Source organism: Narcine bancroftii, unplaced genomic scaffold, assembly GCF_036971445.1.
Source record: "Narcine bancroftii isolate sNarBan1 unplaced genomic scaffold, sNarBan1.hap1 Scaffold_168, whole genome shotgun sequence".
NCBI lineage: Eukaryota > Metazoa > Chordata > Chondrichthyes > Torpediniformes > Narcinidae > Narcine > Narcine bancroftii.
Genome location: NW_027211903.1, coordinates 1 through 23515, shown reverse-complemented (window position 1 = coordinate 23515; position 23515 = coordinate 1). Strand labels below are relative to the sequence as shown.

The 23515-nt window shown below is 43.9% G+C and overlaps 1 protein-coding gene and 1 long non-coding RNA gene across 2 annotated transcripts in view; both read right to left on the bottom strand.

Moving 5' to 3' along the window:
- Window positions 1-19661, bottom strand: part of LOC138750574 (uncharacterized) — a 217361-nt gene extending 197700 nt beyond the window's left edge. The window contains exons 1-2 of the long non-coding RNA XR_011349390.1: window positions 19514-19661; window positions 18046-18131 (exon numbers count right to left, since the gene is read on the bottom strand). This is a non-coding gene — a long non-coding RNA (uncharacterized lncRNA). The remainder of the gene's footprint in view (window positions 1-18045; window positions 18132-19513) is intronic.
- Window positions 5697-19516, bottom strand: LOC138750573 (endophilin-B1-like). Its single transcript, XM_069912680.1, has 3 exons — window positions 19452-19516; window positions 15276-15494; window positions 5697-6504 (listed from the first exon to the last, which is right to left on the bottom strand). The coding sequence occupies exons 2-3, from the start codon at window positions 15432-15434 to the stop codon at window positions 6319-6321; spliced, it is 345 nt and encodes a 114-aa protein (XP_069768781.1). The 5' UTR covers window positions 15435-15494; window positions 19452-19516; the 3' UTR covers window positions 5697-6318.
- Window positions 19662-23515: the final 3854 nt, after the last annotated feature.

Below are 23515 nucleotides of genomic sequence, written 5' to 3'. Positions count from 1 at the left end.
TTCCATTAGATCTTTGAATGCTTTCCATTGTCTATCCACCGTCACCCCCCCCCCCCCCACCCACCATAAACCACCCAATCAATCTTACTCAACTCCCGTCTCATACCATCATAATTCACTTTATTGAAATTCAGGACTTTAGTCTCGGTGATAATTTCTTCACTCTCCATGTCGAGTGAGAATTCGATCATGGTGTGATCGCTCCTACCCAAAGGGCCGCGTACAACAAGATTGCTGATTAGGCCATTTTCATTGCATAATACCCAGTCTAAAATGGCCTGCTCCCGAGTTGGTTCCTCGACATATTGGTCTAGATAACCGTCCCGTAAACATTCAAGGAATTCCTCCTCCTCAGTATTTTTACTAATTTGACTAGTCCAATCGATATGTAAATTAAAGTCTCCCATAATGACAGCTGTTCCCTTATTGCATGTTTCTCTAATTTCCCTTATTATCACCTCTACATTACTATTTGGAGGCCGATATACCACCCCCACTAACATTTTCCACCCCTTGCTATTCCTCAGTTCTACCCATATAGATTCCGTATCTTCCGAGTTAATATCCTTCCTGTCAATTGTGTCGGTTCCTTCTCTCACCATCAAAGCTACCCCACCCCCTTTTCTTTCTTGTCTACCCCTCCAAAATATTGTATACCCCGGGATGTTAAGCTCCCAGTCTTGCCCACCTTGCAGCCATGTTTTGTAATCCCAATCAAATCGTATTTGTTTGTCTCAATTTCCACACCCAATTCATCTACCTTGTTCCGAATGCTTCTTGCATTAAGATATAAAGCCTTCAGATTTGCTTTTTTCACCCTCCTTGCTCTTTCTGATTTTTCCTTACACTGCCTAACCCAACTTTTCCTATTTTATCTTTCCTGTCCTTTGCTTATCATACAGGTTCCCATCCCAGTGCCAAAGTAGTTTAAACCGCATCCGACGGCTGCACCAAACCTAACTGCCAATATATTGACCCCTTTTGGGTTTAGGTGTAACCCATCCTTTTTGTAAAGGTCATGCCTTCCCCAAAAGAGACCCCAATGGTCCAAGAAGCCAAAACCCTATCTTTTACACCAGCCCCTCAGCCACACATTCATTTGGCTTAACCTTCCATTTTTGTCCTCACTTGCACTTGGCAGAACAGATGCAGAACAGTGGGGGAAAGTAGGGAACAGTGTGGAACAGGGGGGACAGCTGTAGAACTGTGGGGACAGATGGGGAACAGAGTGAACCCATGGGGAACAGTGGGTAATTCCTGGGAGCAGTTGGGAACAGATGGTGAACACTGGAGAACTGTGCGAAACAGTGTGGAAAAATGGGGCATAGATTGGAAAGAAGAGCATCTGATGGGCAACAATGGGGAACCATGGGGTATTGTTGGTAACAGTTGGGATCTGTGGGGAACAGTGGGGAAGAGATGTGGAACAGAAGGGAAAAGTGGGAGAAATGGAGAACAGTAGGGAACAGAGGGTAACAGTGGGGAACAGTTCGGGAACAGCTGGAGAAAAGTGGGGAACAGTGAAGAACTGTGGGGAACGGAGGGGAACACAGGGTAACGGGGAGAGCAATGGGGAACAAAAGGCGAACATTGGAGAAAGTGTGCAACATTGTTCAAAAGTGTGTGATAGGTGGGGAACAGTTGGGGAACAATGGTGTATTGAGGGCAACAGTGGGAAAAATTGATAAATGGATGGAAGAGATGGGGTAAAGTGAGGATCACTGAGGAACAGTGGAGAAATGGGGTGAATAGTGGGGAGCAGTGGGGAACAGATAGCGAACTGTGGAGAATGGGGGAACAGTAGGGAAAATATTGGGAAATTAGTGGAACAGTGGGGAACCATGGGGAAAAGTGGGGAACTGGTGGGAAATAGCTGAGGAACAATGGGAAACTGATGGGAAACAGTGGGGAACCGTGGGAGACAGCTTTAACGATGATGTATGGCGCACTGAGACAGAAACTGTGACACCGAATTCAGATCAATGAGAAGGTTTATCAGTGATGAAGGATAAACTGTGTCAGATACTTTGAAAACCAGGTTCACAGTGGGGAGGAGGTTTATTGGTGATGTATGGTAGACTGAGACGGATACTGTGAAACTGGGTTCACATTAGTGAGATGGTTTAACGTTGAGGTTCAATGAACTGTGACAGGTACTGTGACACCAGTTTCACAGTGTGGATGAGGTTTAAACGTGACACGAGATATATTGTTGCAGATACAGTGACACAGAGTTAACAGTGGGGAGAAATTCTCATGGTGATTTTCTGGAGACTGAGGGAAATATTATTTCACCAGGTTCACAGTATGAAGAAGGTTTAACAGTGATGTATGTTTGACTGAGGTAGATAATGTGACACCATTTTCATAGCGGGAAGAAGGTTTAATGCTGATATTTGGTAGACTGAGGCTTATACTGTGACACCGGGTACACAGTGGGGAGAGGATTTCACGGTGTTTTACAGGAGTCTGAGGTAGATACTGTTACACCGGATTCATAGTGGGGAGGTTCATCAGTGACACATGATAAACTGTCAGATACTGTGACACCAGGTTCACAGTGGGAAGGAGGTTTAACGGTTTTATACGATACACTGTTGCAGATACAGTGATACCGGTTTTACAGTAGTGAGAAGGTTTAATTGTGACATACGATAAACTGTAGCAGGTTCTGTGACACCAGGTGCACAGTGGGGATTAGGTTTAACATTGATTTAATGTAGACTGAGACCGATTACTGTGACACCGGGTTCACAACATTGAGAAAGGTAATGTACGATAAACTGTGTCAGATACTGTGAAAACCTGGTTCACAGTGGGGAGAAGGTTTATCAGTGATACAAAATAAACTCTGGCATGTACTTTTATACCGGGTTCACAGTGGGTAGAAGGTTTAACAGTGATGTACGGTAGACTGAAACGGATACTGTGAAACTGGGTTCACATTAGTGAGATGGTTTAACATTGAGGTTCAACGAACTGTGGTAGGTACTGTGACACCAGGTTCACAGTGTGGACGAGGTTTAAACGTGAAACGCGATACATTGTTGCAGATACAGTGACACAGAGTTAACAGTGGGGAGACATTTTAATGGTGATGTTCGGTAGACTGAGGCATATACTGTGACTCCGGGTACACAGTGGGTAGAAGGTTCAACGGTGATTTACGGGAGTCTGAGACAGATACCGTGACACCGGGTTCACAATGGGAAAAAGTTTATAGGGTGATGAAAAATAAGCTGTGGCAGATAAACTGACACCAGGTTCACAGTGGTGAGTGGTTTAATGGTGATGACGGAAGACAGAGGCAGATACTGTGACACCAAATTGACAATGAGGAGAACGCTTTTCTGTGATGTACAATAAAGTGTGTAAGATACTGTGACCCCAGGGTCACAGTTGGGAGAAGGTTTAACTATGGTGTATGGTAGACTGAGGCAGATTCTGTGACACTAGGTATACAGGGGGTGGAGGATAAACAATGATGTACAGAAAACTGTGGCACATAAAGTGACACTGGTTTCACTGTTGGGAGAATGTTTAATGTTGGGATACAATAGACAGAGGCAGATACGCTGACACCAGCTTCACAGCGGGGAGATTGTTCAATGGTGATGTACGATAGACTGAGATAGATACTAAGACAATGGGGGTTCACAGTAGGAAAAAGGTTTAACAATAATGTACTATAACCTATGTCAGATACTGTGACAGCAGGTTCACATTGGGGAGAATGTTTAATGTGCTGTACGGTAGACTTTGGCAGATATTGTGACACTGAGGTCACAGTAGTGAAAAGGTATTTTAACGGTGATGTACGCTAGACTAGGGCAGTACTGTGACACCAGGTTGACAGTGGGGAGAAGGTTTAACGGTTATGTACAGTAGATGTTGGCAGATACAATAACACTGGCCTTACAGTGGGAAGAAGGTTTACTGGTGATGTAAGGGAAACTGAGGCAGATTCTGTAACACCGGGTTCACAATGGGGTGAATGTATAACAGTGGTGTACAAAAAACTGGGGCAGACAAAGTGACACTGGTTTCACAGTTGGAAGAATGTTTGATGGTGATGTATATTAGACGTATGCAGATACTCAGACACCAGCTTCAAAGTGGGGAGCAAGTTTAACAGTGATGTACGGTTGACTGAGGCAGATACTGTGAAACCAGATTCACAGGGGGAGAAGCTTAAACGATGATGAATGGTAGACTGAGTCTGATACTGTGATACAAGGTTCACAGGATGAAAAGGTTTAACAGTAATGTACGATAAACTGTGTCAGATACTGTGACACCAGGTTCACAGTGGGGAGAAGGTTTAATGGCAATGTATGGTCATTTGAGATAAATACCATGACACCAGGCCCACAGTGGGGATGAGGTTTAACTGTGATGTACGGTAGACTGAGGCAGATACTGTGACACCATGTTCATAGTGGGGAGAATGTTTAATGGGTGTACAACAAACTGTGGCAGATGCTGTAACACCAGGCTCACAGTGGGTAGAAGGTTTACTGGTGATGTAAGGTAGACTTTGGCAGATACTGTGACACCAAGTTCACAGTAGTGGAAAGCTTTAACAGTGATGTACTATAAACTGTGGAAGATACATTGACACCAGTTTCACAGTTGGGAGAATGTTTTACAATGAAGTACAGTAGACTGAGGCAGAAACAATGACACCAGGTTCACAGTGGGGAGAAGGTTTACTGGTGGTGTCAGGGAAACTGACGCAGATAGTGTGACACTGGGTTGACAGTGGGGAGAATGTTTAACAGTGCTGTACAGTAAACTATGACAGACAAAGTGACACTGGTTTCACTGTTAAGAAAATGTCTAATGGTGGGATATGATAGACGTAGGCAGATACTCTGACAGTGGGTAGATTTTTTAATGGTGATGTACGGTAGACTGAGACAGATACTTTGACATCAGGCTCATATTGGGGAGAAGGTTTAACGGTGATGTACGTTAGAGTGAGGCAGATACTCTGACACCAGGCTCATTGTGTTGTTCATTTCCCTTATTTACATCTAATTTATATGCTAGATTTTTTTGTGGCAACTTGATGATGGGGTGGTGAATTGGATTAGTAAATATGCAGACGATACTAAGATAGGTGGAATAGTGGATAATGAAGAAGGTTTTCAAGGATTGCAGAGGGATTTGGGCTGCTTAGAAAAGTGGGCTGAAAAATGGCAGATGGAATTTAATGCTGATAAGTGTGAGGTGCTTCATTTTGCTAAGAAGAATCAGAACAGGACGCATGTGGTAAATGGGAGAGCATTGATGAATACAGAAGAGCAGAAAGATTTAGGAGTAACGGTACATTGTTCCCTGAAGGTAGAAACTCACGTGAATAGGGTGGTGAAGAAGGCTTTTAGTATGCTGGCCTTTATCAATCATTGCATGGAATATAGGAGTTGGGAGGTGATGTTGAGATTGTATAAGACGTTGGTGCGGCCTAATTTGGAGTTCTGTGTGCAGTTCTGGTCGCCTAATTATAGGAAGGATATAAACAGAGTGGAGAGAGTGCAGAGAAGGTTTACCAGAATGTTGCCTGGGTTTAAGCATCTGGAGTATGGGGAGAGATTGGACAGATTGGGTCTTTATTCTTTGGAGCGTAGAAGGTTGAGAGGGGATTTGATAGAAGTATTTAAGATTATGAAAGGGATAGACAGAATGGATGTGGATAGACTATTTCCGTTAAGAGGAGGAAAGTTTAAAACAAGAGGACATGAGTTAAGAATTAAGGGGCAGAGGTTTAGAGGTAACATGAGGGGGAAATTCTTTACTCAGAGAGTGGTAGCCGTGTGGAATGATCTTCCGGGAGAAATAGTGGCGGCGGAGTCAATTGTATTATTTAAGAAAAGGTTGGACAGGTATATGGATGAGAAGAAGATGGAGGGTTATGGGCATTGTGCAGGGAGGTGGGATTAGAAAGGGGTGTTTGGTTCGGTGCGGACTAGAAGGGCCTAATGGCCTGTTTCCGTGCTGTAATTGTTATGTTATGTTATATGTTATGTTAACATGGCAAATATTGAGAATTGAGAACATCTGATTTGATAGAGGTATTCAAAAGTATAAGGGGAAGAAGTGAGATCGATGGTAATATTCAAGGAAATGTTGGCAAGATATATGGACAGAATAGGTGTGGAGGGTTATGGGCATTGTGCAGGGAGGTGGGACTAGAGAGGGGTGTTTGGTTCGGTGTGGACTAGAAGGGCCTAATGGCCTGTTTCCGTGCTGTAATTGTTATGTTATGTTAACTTCCAAACATTCCATAAACTTCTTTTCTAATCAGATTTTGTTCATTTAAATAGGTCTCTTAAGTATTCTGCACAAAATTAAATTCGTTACTTGGGTTTGGTTCAATGGCACTTCAGTCTGCTTCATTATTTTTTTAGACCCTCGTTTTGTGCTTTCTGCTTTGCCCAGCAGATTCACCAAATAGGCATCCAACTCTGTCTTCTCAGCTTGACCCAACATCTCCTCTGTAAACTTAAGCAAACCAAGGAGACCAAAGTTAAAATTTTCATATTTGCATTTTCAAAAACAAAAATGGCGCTGTGACCTGTAGTTTCACATCTTAATCCCACTTGCTAAACTTGCAAGCAACTGCACCTCATCCTACAGCTGGAAAATTGCAATAGAACTGGTTGGTTAAAGCAAAGATACCTCCCAGTCACCCCATTAAAGGCCTCCAAGTTAACAACAGGTTGCAACCCGTCAGTTCAATACAAAGATCTGTATCAGGAAGATTAACGGGCTTTAAAAAAAATAATTTCCACTATTGAAAGAAAACTCATCAGGGAACACCAGGCTCTTGTTGAACAATTCCTGTTGTATTCCTCAAAATGGTTTGATCTTGATTTCAAGCAGAGTCATTTGGTGAGATTGTTGGTCCAGAACAAACTCTGCCCACACACTCCCTTAAATACCTGCAAAGTCCTGGCTCAGCTCTGCTCCATGCTAAAGCTATCAGAGCTTTACTGAAGAGGTAACTGACTTCAGATGCTGGTACGTTGAGTCAAAAACACCCTAATACTTCCCTGAAAAACACACCTCTCTCTGAAAACCATCAAGAACCTTCCTGAACTGTAATCATTGATATTTAGAGCACCAAAATCTGGTGAACTTAAATTCTGTGCACAGTATCAGAATGGCCTGCAACCAGTGAACTTGGAGGAATGAGACTGTGAACTAAAGAACTTTTCTGAACTTACACACACATTACACACATGTGCACTTAGAATTAGAAGGGGGTTAAGTTAGATAAAGTAAGTTGAAGTAGTAAAATAGTGATAAGTTAAAGTGTAATTCCATTTTCATGTTTAAAAATAATTAAAATCAACTTTTGTTTAAGTAACCATTTTTCAGGTGAATATCTATTTCTGCTGGGTTTTGAGATCCTCTGGTCTCGTAACACAGCACCAAGCTTCTGAACAACCTTAATTCTTAAAGTTATGATAATAGTCCATTAATGGACCCTTGAATCTTTTGAAAGTTATTATTTTACTCCAATTTTTTTTTAATATCGACAAGACATAATATCATTTAACCGTTGTGTATGTGTTGTTGGAGAATTGTCTTTCCATTCAATCAGAATTAGAGTTTTGGATGCCGTATTTGAGAAAAGATGTGCTGGTGTTGGAGGAGGTTCAAAGATGATTTACTTGAATATCAGGAATGATAGGGTTAGTTTATTAGGAACAATTGTTGACTCTTCGACTGTACTAGTTGGAGTACAGAAGGATAAGGGGGACCTCAGAGGCATTTCAAATGCTGGAAGATATGGCAAAGATGCTTCCCATGGTAGGTGACTCTACGACAAGAGAGCATAATTACAGGATAAAAGGGTGATAAAACAGATGTGGAAAAATTGATTTTGTCAATGGGTTGTGAATCTGTGAACTGAGATCATTGGGTATATTTAAGGCAGAGATTGACAGGTATTTGATTAATCAAGGAATCAAGGGTTATGGGTAGAAAGTTGGGCAGTGGGGCTGAGTGGCAGAATGGTGGAACAGACTCGATGGGCCTACTTCTGCTCCTAGACCTTGTGATCTAAATCCTGTGGAAGACCTAGACAACCCTCCTCTTGTATTCCATTCATAGAAAACAGTCTACATGGTGGTTTTATGTCATGTGAACCCATTTCCGATTGAATGCCATGTTACAAGTGACCCAATGCAAATTCTGCATTGACAGGACTACAGCTTCCTGATTTTAAAAATAGTTATCGAGCAGCTCAAATGAGATTTCTTGCTTCCTTTTTTGAAAGAGAAACATTGACATCAAATAAAATAGGAGAGAGAAAAGCAGAAGAATTTATCTACAAGTGGGATTTGATATTAATGGTTGGTGATAAAGATACACCATTTTGAAACATTTGTTTAATATATGGAATAAAATAAATGATGAAATTGGTCTAAGTGAATGTACATCACCCAGAATGGCTTTGATTCAAAATCGTCGTATCTTTTTCAAAGGATCATAAATTTCTGGATAGCTGGTTTTGTTTCGTAAGGGGATTATAAATTTGGAAGATTGTTATGAAAAGGGGTCAACTAATGTCATCAGAGCAACTGATAAATTATTATCATATAACTCATAGCAATCTTTTTTGCTATTTCCAACTACGAGCATATTTGAAGGATAAGTTCGGACCAACCATGTTATACTGAAATAGAAATTCTTCCTAGAGGAATTGTTAAAAAATTTACTTCGATAATGGCCTCTTCATTACAAGTACGAACTTTTAAATGAGGAGTTCTTAAGTCGAGACAAAGGTGGGAAATGGATCTGAATATTGTAATTGATTGGCAAATATGGGCATATCCATGTAAGGATCTCCATGTAAGACATAAATTAGTTCAGTTTAATTCTTTTTACATCAGTAATGTAGCAGATGTCACCAAGGATTTTATCTGAAGCTGCTCTTGGAGTAAGGTGACTCAGGCAGTTGGATATGAAAAGCTCTATAGGAAGATAATTTGGCCACAGAGATCACGTGATCCAAGGGAGTTGTATTAATTCACTTCAACTCAGCATTTTGGATCTATTGACCAGAGTTCCACACTGCAGCAGTGATGAAGGAATTCACAACTAGTTTTTTTCTTCTACAGTTACTTCTTACACCAGAGAAATTGAATAGAATAATATCAGAATTATCAGATCAATGTTTTAGGGGTGGTGAAGATGTAGCAACTTCCTTGCATTCAACCTAGCTTTGTCCTTATGCAAGATCTTTTTGGGGAGAATTACAAATTTTTTGGAACAAGTTATAGGAGTTGTTTTTCTTCAAAATCCAACCTTACCTTTATTAGGAAATATTGAAGGAACAAGGATCAAATTTAAACTATTAAAGTATCAATTGAAATTTGTTAAATTAATGTTAGCGGTGATGAGGAAATGTATTTCACTTTCTCGGAAATCAGATATATTTTTAGGGATGCCAAGATGACATGCAAAATTTCAAAGTTTTATGTCTTTGGAAAAAATTACATTAGTTTGAGAAATATATACTCTATGTTTTTGCAAATTTGGCACCTGAATATTCAAATATTAGACTTCAATTTATAATAATGCCCTTTCCATCCTTCTAGACATACGAGATTCTCCTCTAAGTTGTAAAATGTTTATTTAGATGTGTTGGATTTCCTCGCCACCACAAACTCTGGGGAAGCGGAGAACTAACACAGGGCACCAGAAAACAGGAAGACCACACACAATCAACATCTGAGAAGCAGAGGATTCAATCCACAGGTCAGTGACCATGGAACCAGACCAATGAGGGGTTCTGCTGCTGAAGGACCCACATAGGTGATAGGCTATTGGAAATTAGAGGAGAGGAACCCAAGCAGGTTGTGGGCTTCTGGAGAAAGCAGTCAAGGAACTCACACCAGGCCGTGGATTGCTAGAGACTGGTTCGAAACTGGCTAAAAGAGTATCAGGTATCAGACTTGTGATATGAGTGGGTGCTAATCCTCAACATTCATTGGAGCGCTTTCATCCCTAACGTCGAAGTACTCGAGATGGCAGAGGTCGACAGCATCGAGTCCACACTGCTGAAGATCCAGCTGCGCTGGGTGGGTCACACCTCCAGAATGGAGGACCATCACCTTCCCAAGATTGTGTTATATGGCGAGCTCTCCACTGGCCACCATGACAGAGGTGCACCAAAGAAAAGGTACAAGGACTGCCTAAAGAAATCTCTTGGTGCCTGCCACATTGACCACTGCCAGTGGGCTGATATCGCCTCAAACCATGCATCTTGGCGCCTCACAGTTCGGCGGGCATCAAACTCCTTTGAAGAAGACCGCAGAGCCCACCTCACTGACAAAAGGCAAAGGAGGAAAAACCCAACACCCAACCCCAACCAACCAATTTTCCCCTGCGACCATGTCTGCCTGTCCCGCATCGGACTTGTCAGCCACAAACAAGCCTGCAGCTGACATGGGCATTTACCCCCTCCATAAATCTTCGTCCGCGAAGCCAAGCCAAAGAAGAATTGGTTCCTAATCGTGTCAGAGGTTCAAAACAGGAGCACGCATTGCCAATGACTTGGATTAGTCTATGAGCATTGAAAGAGAATCCACAAGCCCTCAGTGACTTGGCCCAGGGATCAGGGTGGGGGGGGGGGTGGAAGAGGGGAAGGGGGAGAGCACGACTCTCTTTTGCTTCTTTCTCTGACTGCAAAAGGCATTTCAGGCAATTTCTGCCAATGGCGAATCTGTCTGCCTCACAGCAGGAAAAAAGCAATTTTGTGTGATATGACACTTTTTAATTACATGACAGTAAATTGTCTCCTGAAATAGAGAGAGAGGTTCAAGTTTCAAACTATTACAAACTCAACTTGCCAGAGCTACCTGGATTATATCTCATCCCCCTTTTCCTTTGCAAGGACACCATTGATTTTATCACAACTCCTATGCTCCATCTGACCAGTGACAGATTATATATTTAAAAATTGTATATTGACATGTTTTTGAAAGAGATGGATTGTAGGAGTTGTGTAGGTCACAAACACAAACACTTCACAAAACAGCTCATACTTAAAATGCAAGTTTTAATGGTTCTTGAGATACTAAGAACAATGGAATGTTTGCTTTATTAAAACCTGAAGAATTTGTGAAGGAAGGAAAGACTGCTGGTCAAACGGAGAGACCATCTGTTGATTAGGTGTATTTTTTAAAATTGAAACTAAGTCAATAGAGTGCTGAGAGATGGCAGCGGTTTGAATAAGCAAGTTCTTGATTCAAGTTCCTGCGCAGACAGGCTGGAGTCCGTTGGCTCATGATTCATCCTTTTGAAGAGACATAGTGGACTTCAAAGGAAGAAATGGTGGCACATGTCATGTGATGAGACATTTTGGAGAAACATTACAAACGAGATGCAGAAGTTGTTGTCCATCCTGTAGGGAAGAGAGGATTGAACATACAGTCATCAGAGATGGTACAGTTACATAGTCTTCTCCTTTGACCAGGAGTAACAAGTGGATTTTAAGGAGAAAGACCACTTCTGTCTCTTTGAGATCAAGAGGGCAGCCTCGTTGTGTCCATGGAAATGGCCACTTTTGAAGAATAAAGTAAAAGTGATCTTGTATTTGCAACATAACCATTTTTAAATGGTGACTGAGTTCAGTCCTTGACTGGGTTTATGGAATCATTGTGGAAGAAAATAGCCACTCCACTCTCTCTTTGAAAAGAGAACAGATTCATCATGTGGAAGAGATTCGGAAACCTCCTGCAAGAGAGGAAAATAAACTCTCACAGAGTAAGTTTCAGAGCAATGTTTCTTCATCCAAGAAATTCAGACGAGTTTGAAAGAGGACCGATGACGATGTTTCCAAATACTTCAGTAGCTTTTGAGCCACAATTTCCATGGACAAGGTGTCAAACGACTCAAATCCAGATACAACCCTTCACAAAGCTCAAGTCAACCAGGAGATACAAACTCCTGACTCCAATGTTGCTGTGCACATTTGCTACATTATTGAAGTCTCACATTGCTTACAGCAGATATTCAAAGTCAAGCAATAACCGAAATAACAGAATATTACAGGACGGTACAAGCCCTTTGGCCCAAAATGTTGTGCTGATCTAGATATTTCTAACAAAAAAAATAATGCCCTGTAGCGGCTACTGCGGTAGATGTTACTAAATAAAGGCAAACACACACAATGGTAGTCAACTCAAGACTGGTTTATTGCAGACATACACAGACCTTTTATTTTCTGCCTGTTAATGAGCTCGTTAGTGAATACCTTCTGGTCCACAGGACCAACAGGTTAAAGCTACGAGCCATTAGCGCCCCGCACCTTTAGGCAGGGGCTTCAACTGATCCACTTGCTGTACTTTGGCACCCAGCTCTGTTAGCCCGCGATCTGTCAATTAAGTCTATGAACTGACGGTGGCGGTTCACAATACCGCGCTGTGCACTCGCTATATCACACCCCCCAAAATCGTCACTATAACTTAAAATGCCAGATACGCTTGATTTAGGCAGACGTCCATGTCGCCTGGGTTGATGGCACTGAACTGATGAAGTAGGGTCGTATGGCGGGTTTAAGTCTGTCCATGCTGAATAGCTGTGGATGCCCCCCGATGTCCAATGTATATACCACTCCATATCTCTTAATGAAACAAAATGGTCCTTCATGTGGTTTTAATAAGGGTGCCTGTGGAACCTGTCTTCGTATGAATACGAATTCAGTGTTTAATAGTGATTGGGGCACTTGTTGGCTAGGTTTGCCATGCCAGTTGGTGGAGGATGGTTTGCTGTTAGCAATACCCTTGCGGAGTTGTTAAAGGATGTCCATGTCTGAATTGCTTCTAAAGTGAATATCTCCTGGAACCATAAGGGCCGGACGAAACATCAATTCTCCAGATGATGCAGACAGATTTTCTTTTGTTAATACTCCTAATAGAACCTAATGTAGTTCATCGACTCAGTTGAGACCAGTGCGTCGGGCCTTCAGTGAAGATTTAAGTTGATGATGGAAACGTTCCACCAGGCCATTGGACTGCAGATGGTACGCAGTAGTGTGGTGCAACTGTGTACCAAAAAAATGAGACAAGGAAGCCCATAATGCCAAAGTGAACTGTGGTCCACGGTTATGTGTGTCGGCACATCCAATTTAAGATGAATGTTTTAGCATATGCCTCAGTGTTACTGACTGGTAATGGAATGGCCTCTGGCCAGCGTGTGAAGTGGTCAACTACCGTGAGAATATCCCTCGTGTCCTGTGATACTGGTAATGGTCCAACCACATCCACATGCTCTAATCTTCTGCGTATTGTCAGGAAAGACTGCAGGGGTGCCTTGGTGTGGTGCGGAATTTTCAGATTGGCAGGATATACACGATCGGGTCCATTGAGTGACGTCTTTTTTCAGCCCATGTCACATGTACTTATTTGACATTACTTTGACTGAAGTCCAGATGGATGGGTGTGATAAATTGTGAATGTCATGTTGTGGTGCCACCTGTTGAATGTCGAGTCCAGTGATAGCTATACTGTGTGCCTGTATATCCGGATCCGCAGATTGTGCCGCAGCCAGTTCAGCAATGTTGACTCCACCTTGAATATGGCACACACTTGATCTAGAGAGCACATCTGCGACCAGATTGTCCCTTCCTGAAATATGACGTATGTCCGTAGTAAACTCCGAAATGTAGGACAAATGTAGTTGTTGTCTTGCCAACCAAAGATCTGTGAATTTGCTCAAGGTGAAAATTAGAAGTTTATGGTCTGTGAATATGGTGAAATGTCGACCTTACAAGATATAACGAAAGTGCCTTATAGACAGATAAAGTGCTAATAGCTCTCAATCAAAGGTGCTGTATTTAATTTCTGCTGGTCTTAGATGACGACTCAAGAAGGCAAGGGGCTGATAATGGCCATTGACGTATGTTCCAGATCTGCACTCACAGCTGTTCCTGAGGCATCAATGCAGTTTCAGGATTTGGATGCGCAAGCATTGCTGCTTTGGCTAATAATTATTTGGCGGACATAAATGCAACCTCTGCCTCTGAGGTCTAGTAATGTTTTTGTTTGGAGCAGAGATGATGTCAAACAGGGGTTGCAGGATGTCAGCAATCCCAGGAATAAATCTGTGATTAAAAAATTATCATTCCCAAAACCTTTTCCAGCCGTTTGACAGTGACAGGTCTGGAGATTTTATGGATGTCGTCTACCTTGCCTGATAATGGAGATATGCCGTCTGCTGTAATTTTATGCCTTAAGAATTCTATGGTTCACTTGCCAAATTGACACTTCTCAAGATTAATTGTCAGTCCAAAGTCTTGGAGCCATTGGAAAAGGCAGCACAAATGGAGGCGGTGACCTTGCTCATTTTGACTGCTACAAGGAAGTCGTCCAAATAAATAAGCGCAAAGTCTAAATCTCTGCCAAGAGCGTCCATAAGCAACTGAAAAGTTTGCATGGCATTCATACCAAATGGCATTCTGAGGAATTCATAAAGACCAAACGGCGTAATAATTGCTGTCTTGGTCATATCATTCTCATGAATTGGTATCAGATAATATCCCTTAACCAAATCAATCTTTGAAAGTATGCGGCAATGATGTAGATGGGCGGCGAAATGCTGTATGTGTGGAATTGGGTATCTGTCAGGTGTTGTGTCATCATGAAGCCTACAGTAGTTGCCGCAGTGTCTCCATCTGCCTGTCTCCTTGACTACCATATGCAAAGGTGAGGTCCAAGGGCTCTTTGAGCATCGGATGATACCCAATTCTTCCATTGCTTTAAATTCTGCCACAATTTATCAAGCACCAGACGCTGAGCCCTGACATGGGCCAGTGGGCCTGATGTGTCTATGTAATGAGACCCACCATGGACTATTCTTGAGGCATTGGAGTTCAGGGTGAGAATATGGGGAAATTCAGGGAGTAGACCAGTATATGCATCCATGTGTAACGTATGTACTCCGAGCTGTGAAACTCTCCCCTTGATGCATGCCAGTGGATATGTCTGAAAGATGGTGATGTGAACTAGTTTACTCTGCTTTATGTCTACCAATAAGTTGTGGGAACATAAAAAATCCACAGCCAAAATAGGTTGAGCGACAGAAGCGAGGACACAATTCCAATGTAACGTGGTTCCACCTATTCCGACTCATCTAGTGCCAAAACTTGGAATGGCAGTTTCATTCGCCCCTCTCAGGGTCAAGTGCTGTTTTTTGAGTCCTTTCAAAATAGGTCGGCAAACTAAATTCAGCACCTGTGTCTACAAGAAATTTGTGCTTACCTGCATCGTCCTGAAGATACAATAGGCCTGTATATATGCCAGCTTCCAGCGCTCTTGTTTTCCGACTTCTTTTTGTAGTAGGTACATGCTGGATGCACTTATGGGCATAGTTTCCCCAGTGGCGATGGTAAAATCACCACTCTCGATGTACATCAGCATGTTCCTCTTTCTTGGTTTGGACTGCAGATACTGGAGTTTGGTAGGATGCGGGAGATGCTTCTGCAACAGAAACAGGATGTATTGGGGCAGACTCTTGTGTCGGAGTACGATAGAGCCTGTCAGCCTCTTGAGCCACGTCATGGAGATGGTGAAAATCCATGTTACCAATGTGTATGGCCACGTGAGCGGGAATTTTTGACAGAAATAAGGTTTAAAAAAGCAGACAATGGGAAGGACCATCTGACAACGCCAGCATCTCATTCATCAGGTATGATGGATTCTTGTCAGTTTGGCCTCCCACGTTCAAATCCACGCTCATCAAGTAAGTTCCAATGTGTCAAGAAGAAACTACCGGAACCTGGTGCCCTGGTCTTCTGCTGGAGGATGAGCAGAAAACTTGCTTACTGGCAATGCAGTGGCCACGCCCAATGTAATCACGACTTGCCAAAATTTTGTGTCTTCTGCCATTATACCCCAAAAATGAAACTGGGTTTCAGCTTGAAGAAACCAAATTTGTGGCTGATGTGTCCAGAAAGGAGGCAAATGAAGCCCAACTGCATTAACTGTCATGGCGGCAGCAGTTGTTCCTGCTGTTGAAATGTCCTCCTTTTCCATAATGATTCAAATTCATTAAATCTTAACTTTGGGATCACCAATGTGTAGCGGCTACTAAATAAGGGCAAACACAAACAAAGGTAGTCAACTCAAGACTGGTTTATTGCAGACATACAGATCTTTTATTCCCTGCACGTTAATGAGCTCATTGGCGAACAACTGCTGGTCCATAGGACCATCACGTTAAAGCTATCAGCTTTATAGCCCTGGGCCTTCATCTGATCCACTGGCTGTACTTTGGCGTCCAGCACTGTTAGCCCACAATGTGTCAGGTAAGTCTGTGAACTGACGGTGGCGCCCTCTACAACCTGTTTTTCTTTCACCCATGTATGCCTGTCTAAGAGTCTCTTAAATGCTCCTTACGTGATATTGTAATGAATAAATACATTTGGAGAATTTGGTAATATTTGCGATTTTGGTAAGATTTAGTGTAGGTTACATACATACATACATACCTTTTAAAACAGATCTTATTTGAAACATTGAAGATTTATGCACATACACAAGTAGGTGTTAACCGAACTGATGTCATAAAATGAATGACCATTGTTTGGAAATGGAGCCAGGATGGCTGCAAGTACCTTTCTGCAGGGTGCTTACAGGAAAGTCACTCCTGGGTTTTGTTTATCTAACAACAGCTTGAGCAGAAGAAAGAACTCCTGTTGTTTGGAATAAGAGGAATGGAACTCTGTGGTAGCTTAAAGAAAGAAGTTACCATCTGGAAAACCCTGACGGGGCAAGTTTGATCAGCGAGACATTGAGGTGACTCATGGTGGTACCTCAGTTGTGGAAATCCTGGAACAACAAATCACTCTCTGCAAACCCTACAAGAACCTTTACCTGAGCGGTAAACATTTACCTTTCGAGCACCAAAACCTGGTGAAATTTATACATGATCAATTCTGTGCACAGCAGAAGAATTGCCTGGATCCAGAGAACTTGGAAGTAGGAGAAGAGAGATTGAACTGTGAAACAAAGACCTTTTCATAAAATTTAAACACATTACAAACATGTGTGCTTAGAATTAGGAGGGGGTTAATTTGGGTTAGTTAAGTTAAAAGTTTCATTCTATTTTCATGTTTAAAGTTGATTAAAAAGAACTTCTGTTTTAAAAACCACATGTCCTGGTGAATGTCTATTGCTGCTGGGTTTTGGGGTCCTTTGGACTTGTAACAATATCTTCTTAGATAATGACAATTTGGCCTGTTCAAAGTAGGAAATGGCTTCTACTAGCAGGAGTTTCTATTTGAGAAAAAATATTGATAGGTGGCTGGCCACATGTTTCCTAAAAATTAATACCCTCTCCCTCCCTAAACAACATTCAGCCCCGTGACATCTTTCTGCATTGCATTACTGGGACCACCAAGGACCTGACCCATTTCCCATCTCTCCTTGCAATGCCAATATGGCAGCTCCCATTAAGAACAGACAAATCACATTTTAATTCAGCAAGCAAGATGAAAATCATCCTGACATCCTGCTTAAAAAGAAGGGGAAACAAACCTTCCTAATTTTGTCACTTCATTTTAATTTTGATTCACATGGGGCATTAGTAAAAAGTGTCCCATCCATTTTGTCACCAAATTATGAGTAGAATCATGATCGCTGTTCATGAAAACCCAAAACCTTCAATGTTACACAGATAATCTAGGAAGAATTCTGTAACAAAAGTAAATAAAACATTGAAATAATTTCCCCCTTATAAACACAGACATTGTAGTGCCAAGCAACGGGGCAAGCAAAAAAGGCCAAATCTCTGCAACACTCAGACAGTCCAAGATGGCACAGACACCCCTTCATTGCCAAGAAGGAGCCCGCGTCTAGCACCATGTGCGGGCTGAGGAGTCCTTCACTTCGTGTAGCGGCCAGCCGGCCGGAGAGTGACGTAATGATGCAAGTCTGCTGGAAGTCAAAGGGTACGTCAACAGAAGTGGCCAGGCCAGCAAGCACATGTGGGGAATTTAAACCAGTAAATCCAGTCTTTGTTTTACACTACCTTGTGTGGACGTCTCTTTATTTGGTAGCGCTGCCGCAGCGGATGCTACATGGTGATAACTTCTTACTTGCTGCAACCAAATAGGTCTGCAAGATACACCAACCAAAATAGAAAACATGACCAGAAATTCAGAGATCATAAATTTAAAAGGTGGTGAAATCTTTACGCTGTATTGTTAACACCAAAGTCCCTCTATTTTTCAAGGCATTCGGACAAGTAACTGAGAAACATTACATTTTAAACACATGGTGTAAGGGATACTTGAATGTGAGGAGTCAAGCAAGTGCTAAATAAGGATGAAGTATAATGGGTTAACTTAAGGATAAGGGATACTGGAATGTGAGGAATCAAGCAAGTGCTCATTAGAAATGAAGTTTTATGGGTTAAATCAGGGTGAAGGGATGCTGGAATGGGAGGAAGGGTTAGGAAGGGTTATAAAAGTATAATAAAATAAGTATCTTCAAAACAGGATAGCAAGTAAATAGCTTTAGCAAGTCTTGGGGATTGGTTAATGAGTAAAGAACAAATTCATGATATTTCCTGGCTAACAAGTTTGCAGATAGGCACATAAACTGATAAGAAGTTAGAATCCACGTGGGTGGAACTACCTAATGCTAAACCAATGCAGGAGGCAGAAGAATGTTAGGGGGAAGGTATCTCTGTACTGAAATGAAATGTATAAAAGTTGGGTCTGCCTCAGTATCTGTGTGTATTCCCAGGGTAAGGGGAAGCACCCAACTTTGCATTGTTGTAATAGTATAATAAAGATCTTTGTTCTCAATTTTGTCTCGAGCAAATTCTGTGAAGATACTTCTGCTTCCCACACGGTAAGTCAGGATCAGAAGGGGAGGAACATTATTGTTCAAGTGACACAACTTTAAAAAATATCATCTATCTTGATGAAGAATGTGATCCTACATCAGGAAAAACGGATGGAATCAGACACATTCTATGAGCATTGGGAAGCAAAGAAAAATGGATTGGTTTTCCATCCCTTCCGAAGCGACCCGACTTGCGACCGTCATGGAGCCCGAATGATCAGTCAGATTCCAAAACGGTCGCAAGTCGGAGATTTCCCCCGTGTGAGGAGCCCTGAAGTCTAAGAGCCTATTTTTAACATCAAATGATTTTCCAAATGAGAACAGAGACATGTGCGGATTGAGTTTGTAACTCAGTGTCTCGGGGTCCATCGGCTGGGGGCAGCCATCTTAATTTCTGTGCGCATGCGCGAGTCATCAGTTCGCGCTTGCGCTAAGCTTTCGCTTTGTGGCCGTCATTTGGCACATGTGTATCAGCCGCACATGCGCAAACCGAACGCCAAGTGGCGAACCCATCGCGCATGCGCCAACCAAAGACGTTCCAATCTCCTTCTTACCCCTCTCCCGCCCCCTCCCGCTGCCAGTTACCCCGCGGCCTCCGGCCTCGCACCGACGCCTCAGCTCCACCCAAACACCCTGTCGGTACCAGCCTCTCACGGGTGGGTCCCATCGGGCTGTGGGTCGCCCGCTTTCCCTGGACCGCGCGGCTGAGGAAGGTCCTGGCGCCGCCGCTAACTTCTTCCCGTTAGACCCGCTGTGACGCGACGGACCCCGAGCAGAAGACGCCACCGCCAACTTCCCGCCTCCTCACAGCAAGAGCCAATCAGCACGCGAACACGCCCATCAATCTAACCCTACTTCAGCTTCCAATTCAATAGCGGCCTCACCGAATCAGCCCATTGGCTTGTGCAACTGAAGCAACCAATCAGCGAGCGATACAACACAGCCACACCCAATCAGCATCGCAAGACAGAAAAGAGAGGCAGTCGAAGGAGCAGGAGACCCTTCGGCCCTTCCACTTACTACTACCCCAACTATCAAATCATTGGGAAACACAGGATCACTTTGTGCTGGCTCCTGGATTCCTCTGATCTCAAGAAATACATTGTACCCCAACTACAAGGGAGACTATTTATTATCAATCACTCCTTCATCTTTATTACTGCTTCCAATTTAATAGAGGACATAAGTGTTGTGTCAGCCAGCTGGACCGCCTCGGGGAACCTCATGGAGCAAGCAATCATGGTGAGAAGGCCCCGTGGGAGGCCGGTAGTGACCCTACAATGTCAATGTAGACGTGGCTGAAACTATGTGGTGCTGACTTGAATGTCTGGGGGTGATGCCTTCACGTATGTCTGCATTTTGGTCATCTGGCAGAGTGTGCAGGTCTTGGCCCAGTGACAATCTGTTTCCGGAGTCTCTGCAAGACAAACCTACTGACCACCATTTTGACAGGACTGATGGCTGGGTGCGTTAGGTTGTGCATCTCATCAAAAACTGTCATCTCCATGCTGCCGGCATGATGAGGCAGGGTTTGCCATTGAAATGTCGCAGAGGAATGTCTACTTATCAGGGTCGATGGCAACATCCTCCAGCCTGAGCCTTGAAACTGCTGTGCTGCATGCAAGGATCTCAGGGTCTTCCTGCCATCACCTGCCGAGGGCGAAATAGTCTATTCCCTGGGACAGGGCCTGGACAGACTTGATTGCGAGGTGAGGTAGTGCGTCACCCACGATGTGTTGAATGTCTGTCGTGAACTCAGACTCATATGAGAGGAGTCGCTGCTGCCTGGCCGACCACGGGTCCAACACTTTATTGAAGGCAAAAGTTAACGGCTTCTGGTCCATGAAGACTCTGAATTGTCTACCGTCCAAAAAATACCTGAGTGCCTGACAGCCAGGTACAGCACCAATTGCTCTCAACCAAAGGTGCTGTAGTTGAGTTCAGGTGGCCAGAGGTGTCTGCTAAAGAAGGCCAGGGGCTGCCATTGCCCTTCGATGAATTGCTCCAGTGTGCCTCGTACTGGTGTGCTGGAAGCATCTACTGTGAGAATTTGGGTGTTTCTAGCCTGGTGTGTACCAGAAGGGTGGTGTTGGCCAGTGCGTCCTTGGCCTTCAGGAACCCCTCCAAATCCTCATTGTCCCAGGTAATGTCTTTACCTTTCTCCACAAGATGCGGGCCACTAACGATATGAATCGTTGATAAAAATTAATCGTACCGGTGAATTCCTGCAACCCCTTCACTGTGGGGGGAGGTTTGTGGAAGTACAGAACAGCCTCTACCTTTTTAAGCAGGGGTTTAGTTATGTGCCTATTGATTTGACGCCCCAAGAAGTTGAAAGTTTCCAGCCTGAACTGGCACTAAGCAAGATTTATAGTTAGTCCAAATTCCTGCAGACGGGCGCACAGTCACCTTAGATGGTCTCTGTTTAGCTTCATTGCCACCACTTTGACACCTTGTGGTTACTGCCACCCTCTGCTGTTGGAGAATATCCTCCTTGGTCTCAGTCCCTCAATGTGACTAAGAACCCCTGAAAAGCACCTAATGTTTGGCCTTCATCACCACTCCTGGCAAGGCATTCCTGGCTCCCACAACTCTGGGTAGATACCCCTGATATCTACCCTAAACCTTCCTCCCTTTGCTTTGGGCAAATTTCATCATGTTTGCTACCCCCATCTGGATTTCAGGCAGACCAAAGGGCATCTTTCACCGAGTTTCTGGTCTTCCAGCAGCTCTGGATGCTCTGCTCAGGGAACCACCCCTATGTATCCCATCGAATCCTAGACTCTCTATGTCAGCAATTCTCTGCTGACCATTGCCTGATGCCCTTTTGGTCAAAATTGTTTGTCAATGAAACCATTCCCAGGAAGGTGATGTGGCAAAGTCCTGCTGACTGGGACATTGTGTGGTACCAGGGCCAGACAAATCTTTCGCAACACCTGAACCAGGTAGAACCTCAGCACATAGCAGCTTTTGGTGCCCTTGCTCTTTGGTTCCACGCACAGCCACACACAATCATGGCCATGCCGGTTACACTCTTGCCCCCATTGATTGATGACGAACATGGTCCTTCTCCAGACTCTACCCATTTTGGACCCCCACATGAAGAGGAAGACTGTTTTGGGAATTGCCAGGGTGAAGGTGTGGGGATGGGCCACACCTGCCCCACGTGCAGCAGTACCGAGAGTTCCTTGCACCTTGCACCTTGCACCTGGCACCTGGTTATCAGATTTTCGCCGATTGATAGAGTTGGGCATCTCTGTGGTTCTCGCTGTCTCCTGGATATGGGGGTGTCTGTACTGCTCCTGGTCTCCTGGAGCTGGGGGTCTCCAAAGTGCTCACCATCTCCTTGAGTTGGTGTATTTTTCTCCACCAGCCCCACATGACAACCAAGACCCCTGGATGGAGGGCAGAGGCACAGAGAGATCAGAGCGAACACGGGTAGTTTCAACAAGTTGGGGTCAATCCAGGTGCCTGGTAACGGGAGGAAACCAAGGGGGAAGGAGGATGCAGGTCATTCGATAGCAGGACATTGCGAGAGAGTGGATTCCTCGGACTCTTGAGGAGGGAAGGCGCTGGTTGATCCATCGGTTTAGGGGGGGAAGGGTATAGACATGGCAGCTGACTGGAATTGTCAGCGGGGTACTGAGACCTGGTGGAGGAGGGGAAGGAGGGTGCAGTTGTATTCCGACGAGAGGGTGCTAAGGGAGAGGCAACATGGGTGGAACCTCAAGACAAGGGTCCCCTGATTGTTTGCAGGAATGGGATTTGTGAAAAGACTCATAGATATCCAGCACAGAGCATCTTTGTCACCCTGCCATCAGGAAGGAGATGTGGAGGTATAAAAGCAGAGCAGCCAGGCAGGGAAATAGCTTCTTCTCACAGGCCGTGAGATTGACAAGGCAACATGAGCTGGATGGGAGCAAAGAATGAAAAAGGGGAGAGGAATATGGACTGATTACAACAGCCTAGCCAGCAGGAGAGAGGGGCCGAAGGGCCTGTTTGTGTGTTGTCTATCTGGACCAGCCTTTTGTGTTCAAGCTTTAAAAAGCCAACCCATTTTTAAATTTAATAACAATGGTACAGAATGAATCAAGAGACAAGACGTCTGTCCAGCAGCGAGCATCGAAGGCACTTCCTGAAATGGAGGCTCTGGAACCACAGGGAGGTTCTGGCTGCAATGAGGCCTTGCTTCTTCTGCAAGGAGGAGAGGAGAGGCAGGGGAAATGCAGGGGAACAGGTGGTGAGGGAGGGGATAGGGATGCCTTCCTCCATTCACCTCCCATTTCCTCTACTCCGTAGCCCTCCTCATTCCCCTGCCCGTTCCCCTCCCCAACCCCTCAACACCTGGACTGGTCCCAACATCCGAAGCGAGGCAACGACTGCACACTTGTAATAGGTTGTCGCGGCGCCGGTAGCAGGTTCTCCACCTCCCCCGACTGAGACATTGGTTGGAGTCTAGAAGTTCTTCTTCTTGCTGAGAGATATTTCCACCCCTCAGAGAGTCTCAAATCTCAGCAGTGGGACCATGGCTTATATTACCCAAAAGTTTGTTTACTTATAGCTTATCTCTTTGAATAACTGATTTAATTATCTTCAAGGTCTCCTGACAGTCTGTGACCAACAAAAGACAACTGCATCTCTGGGCCTCA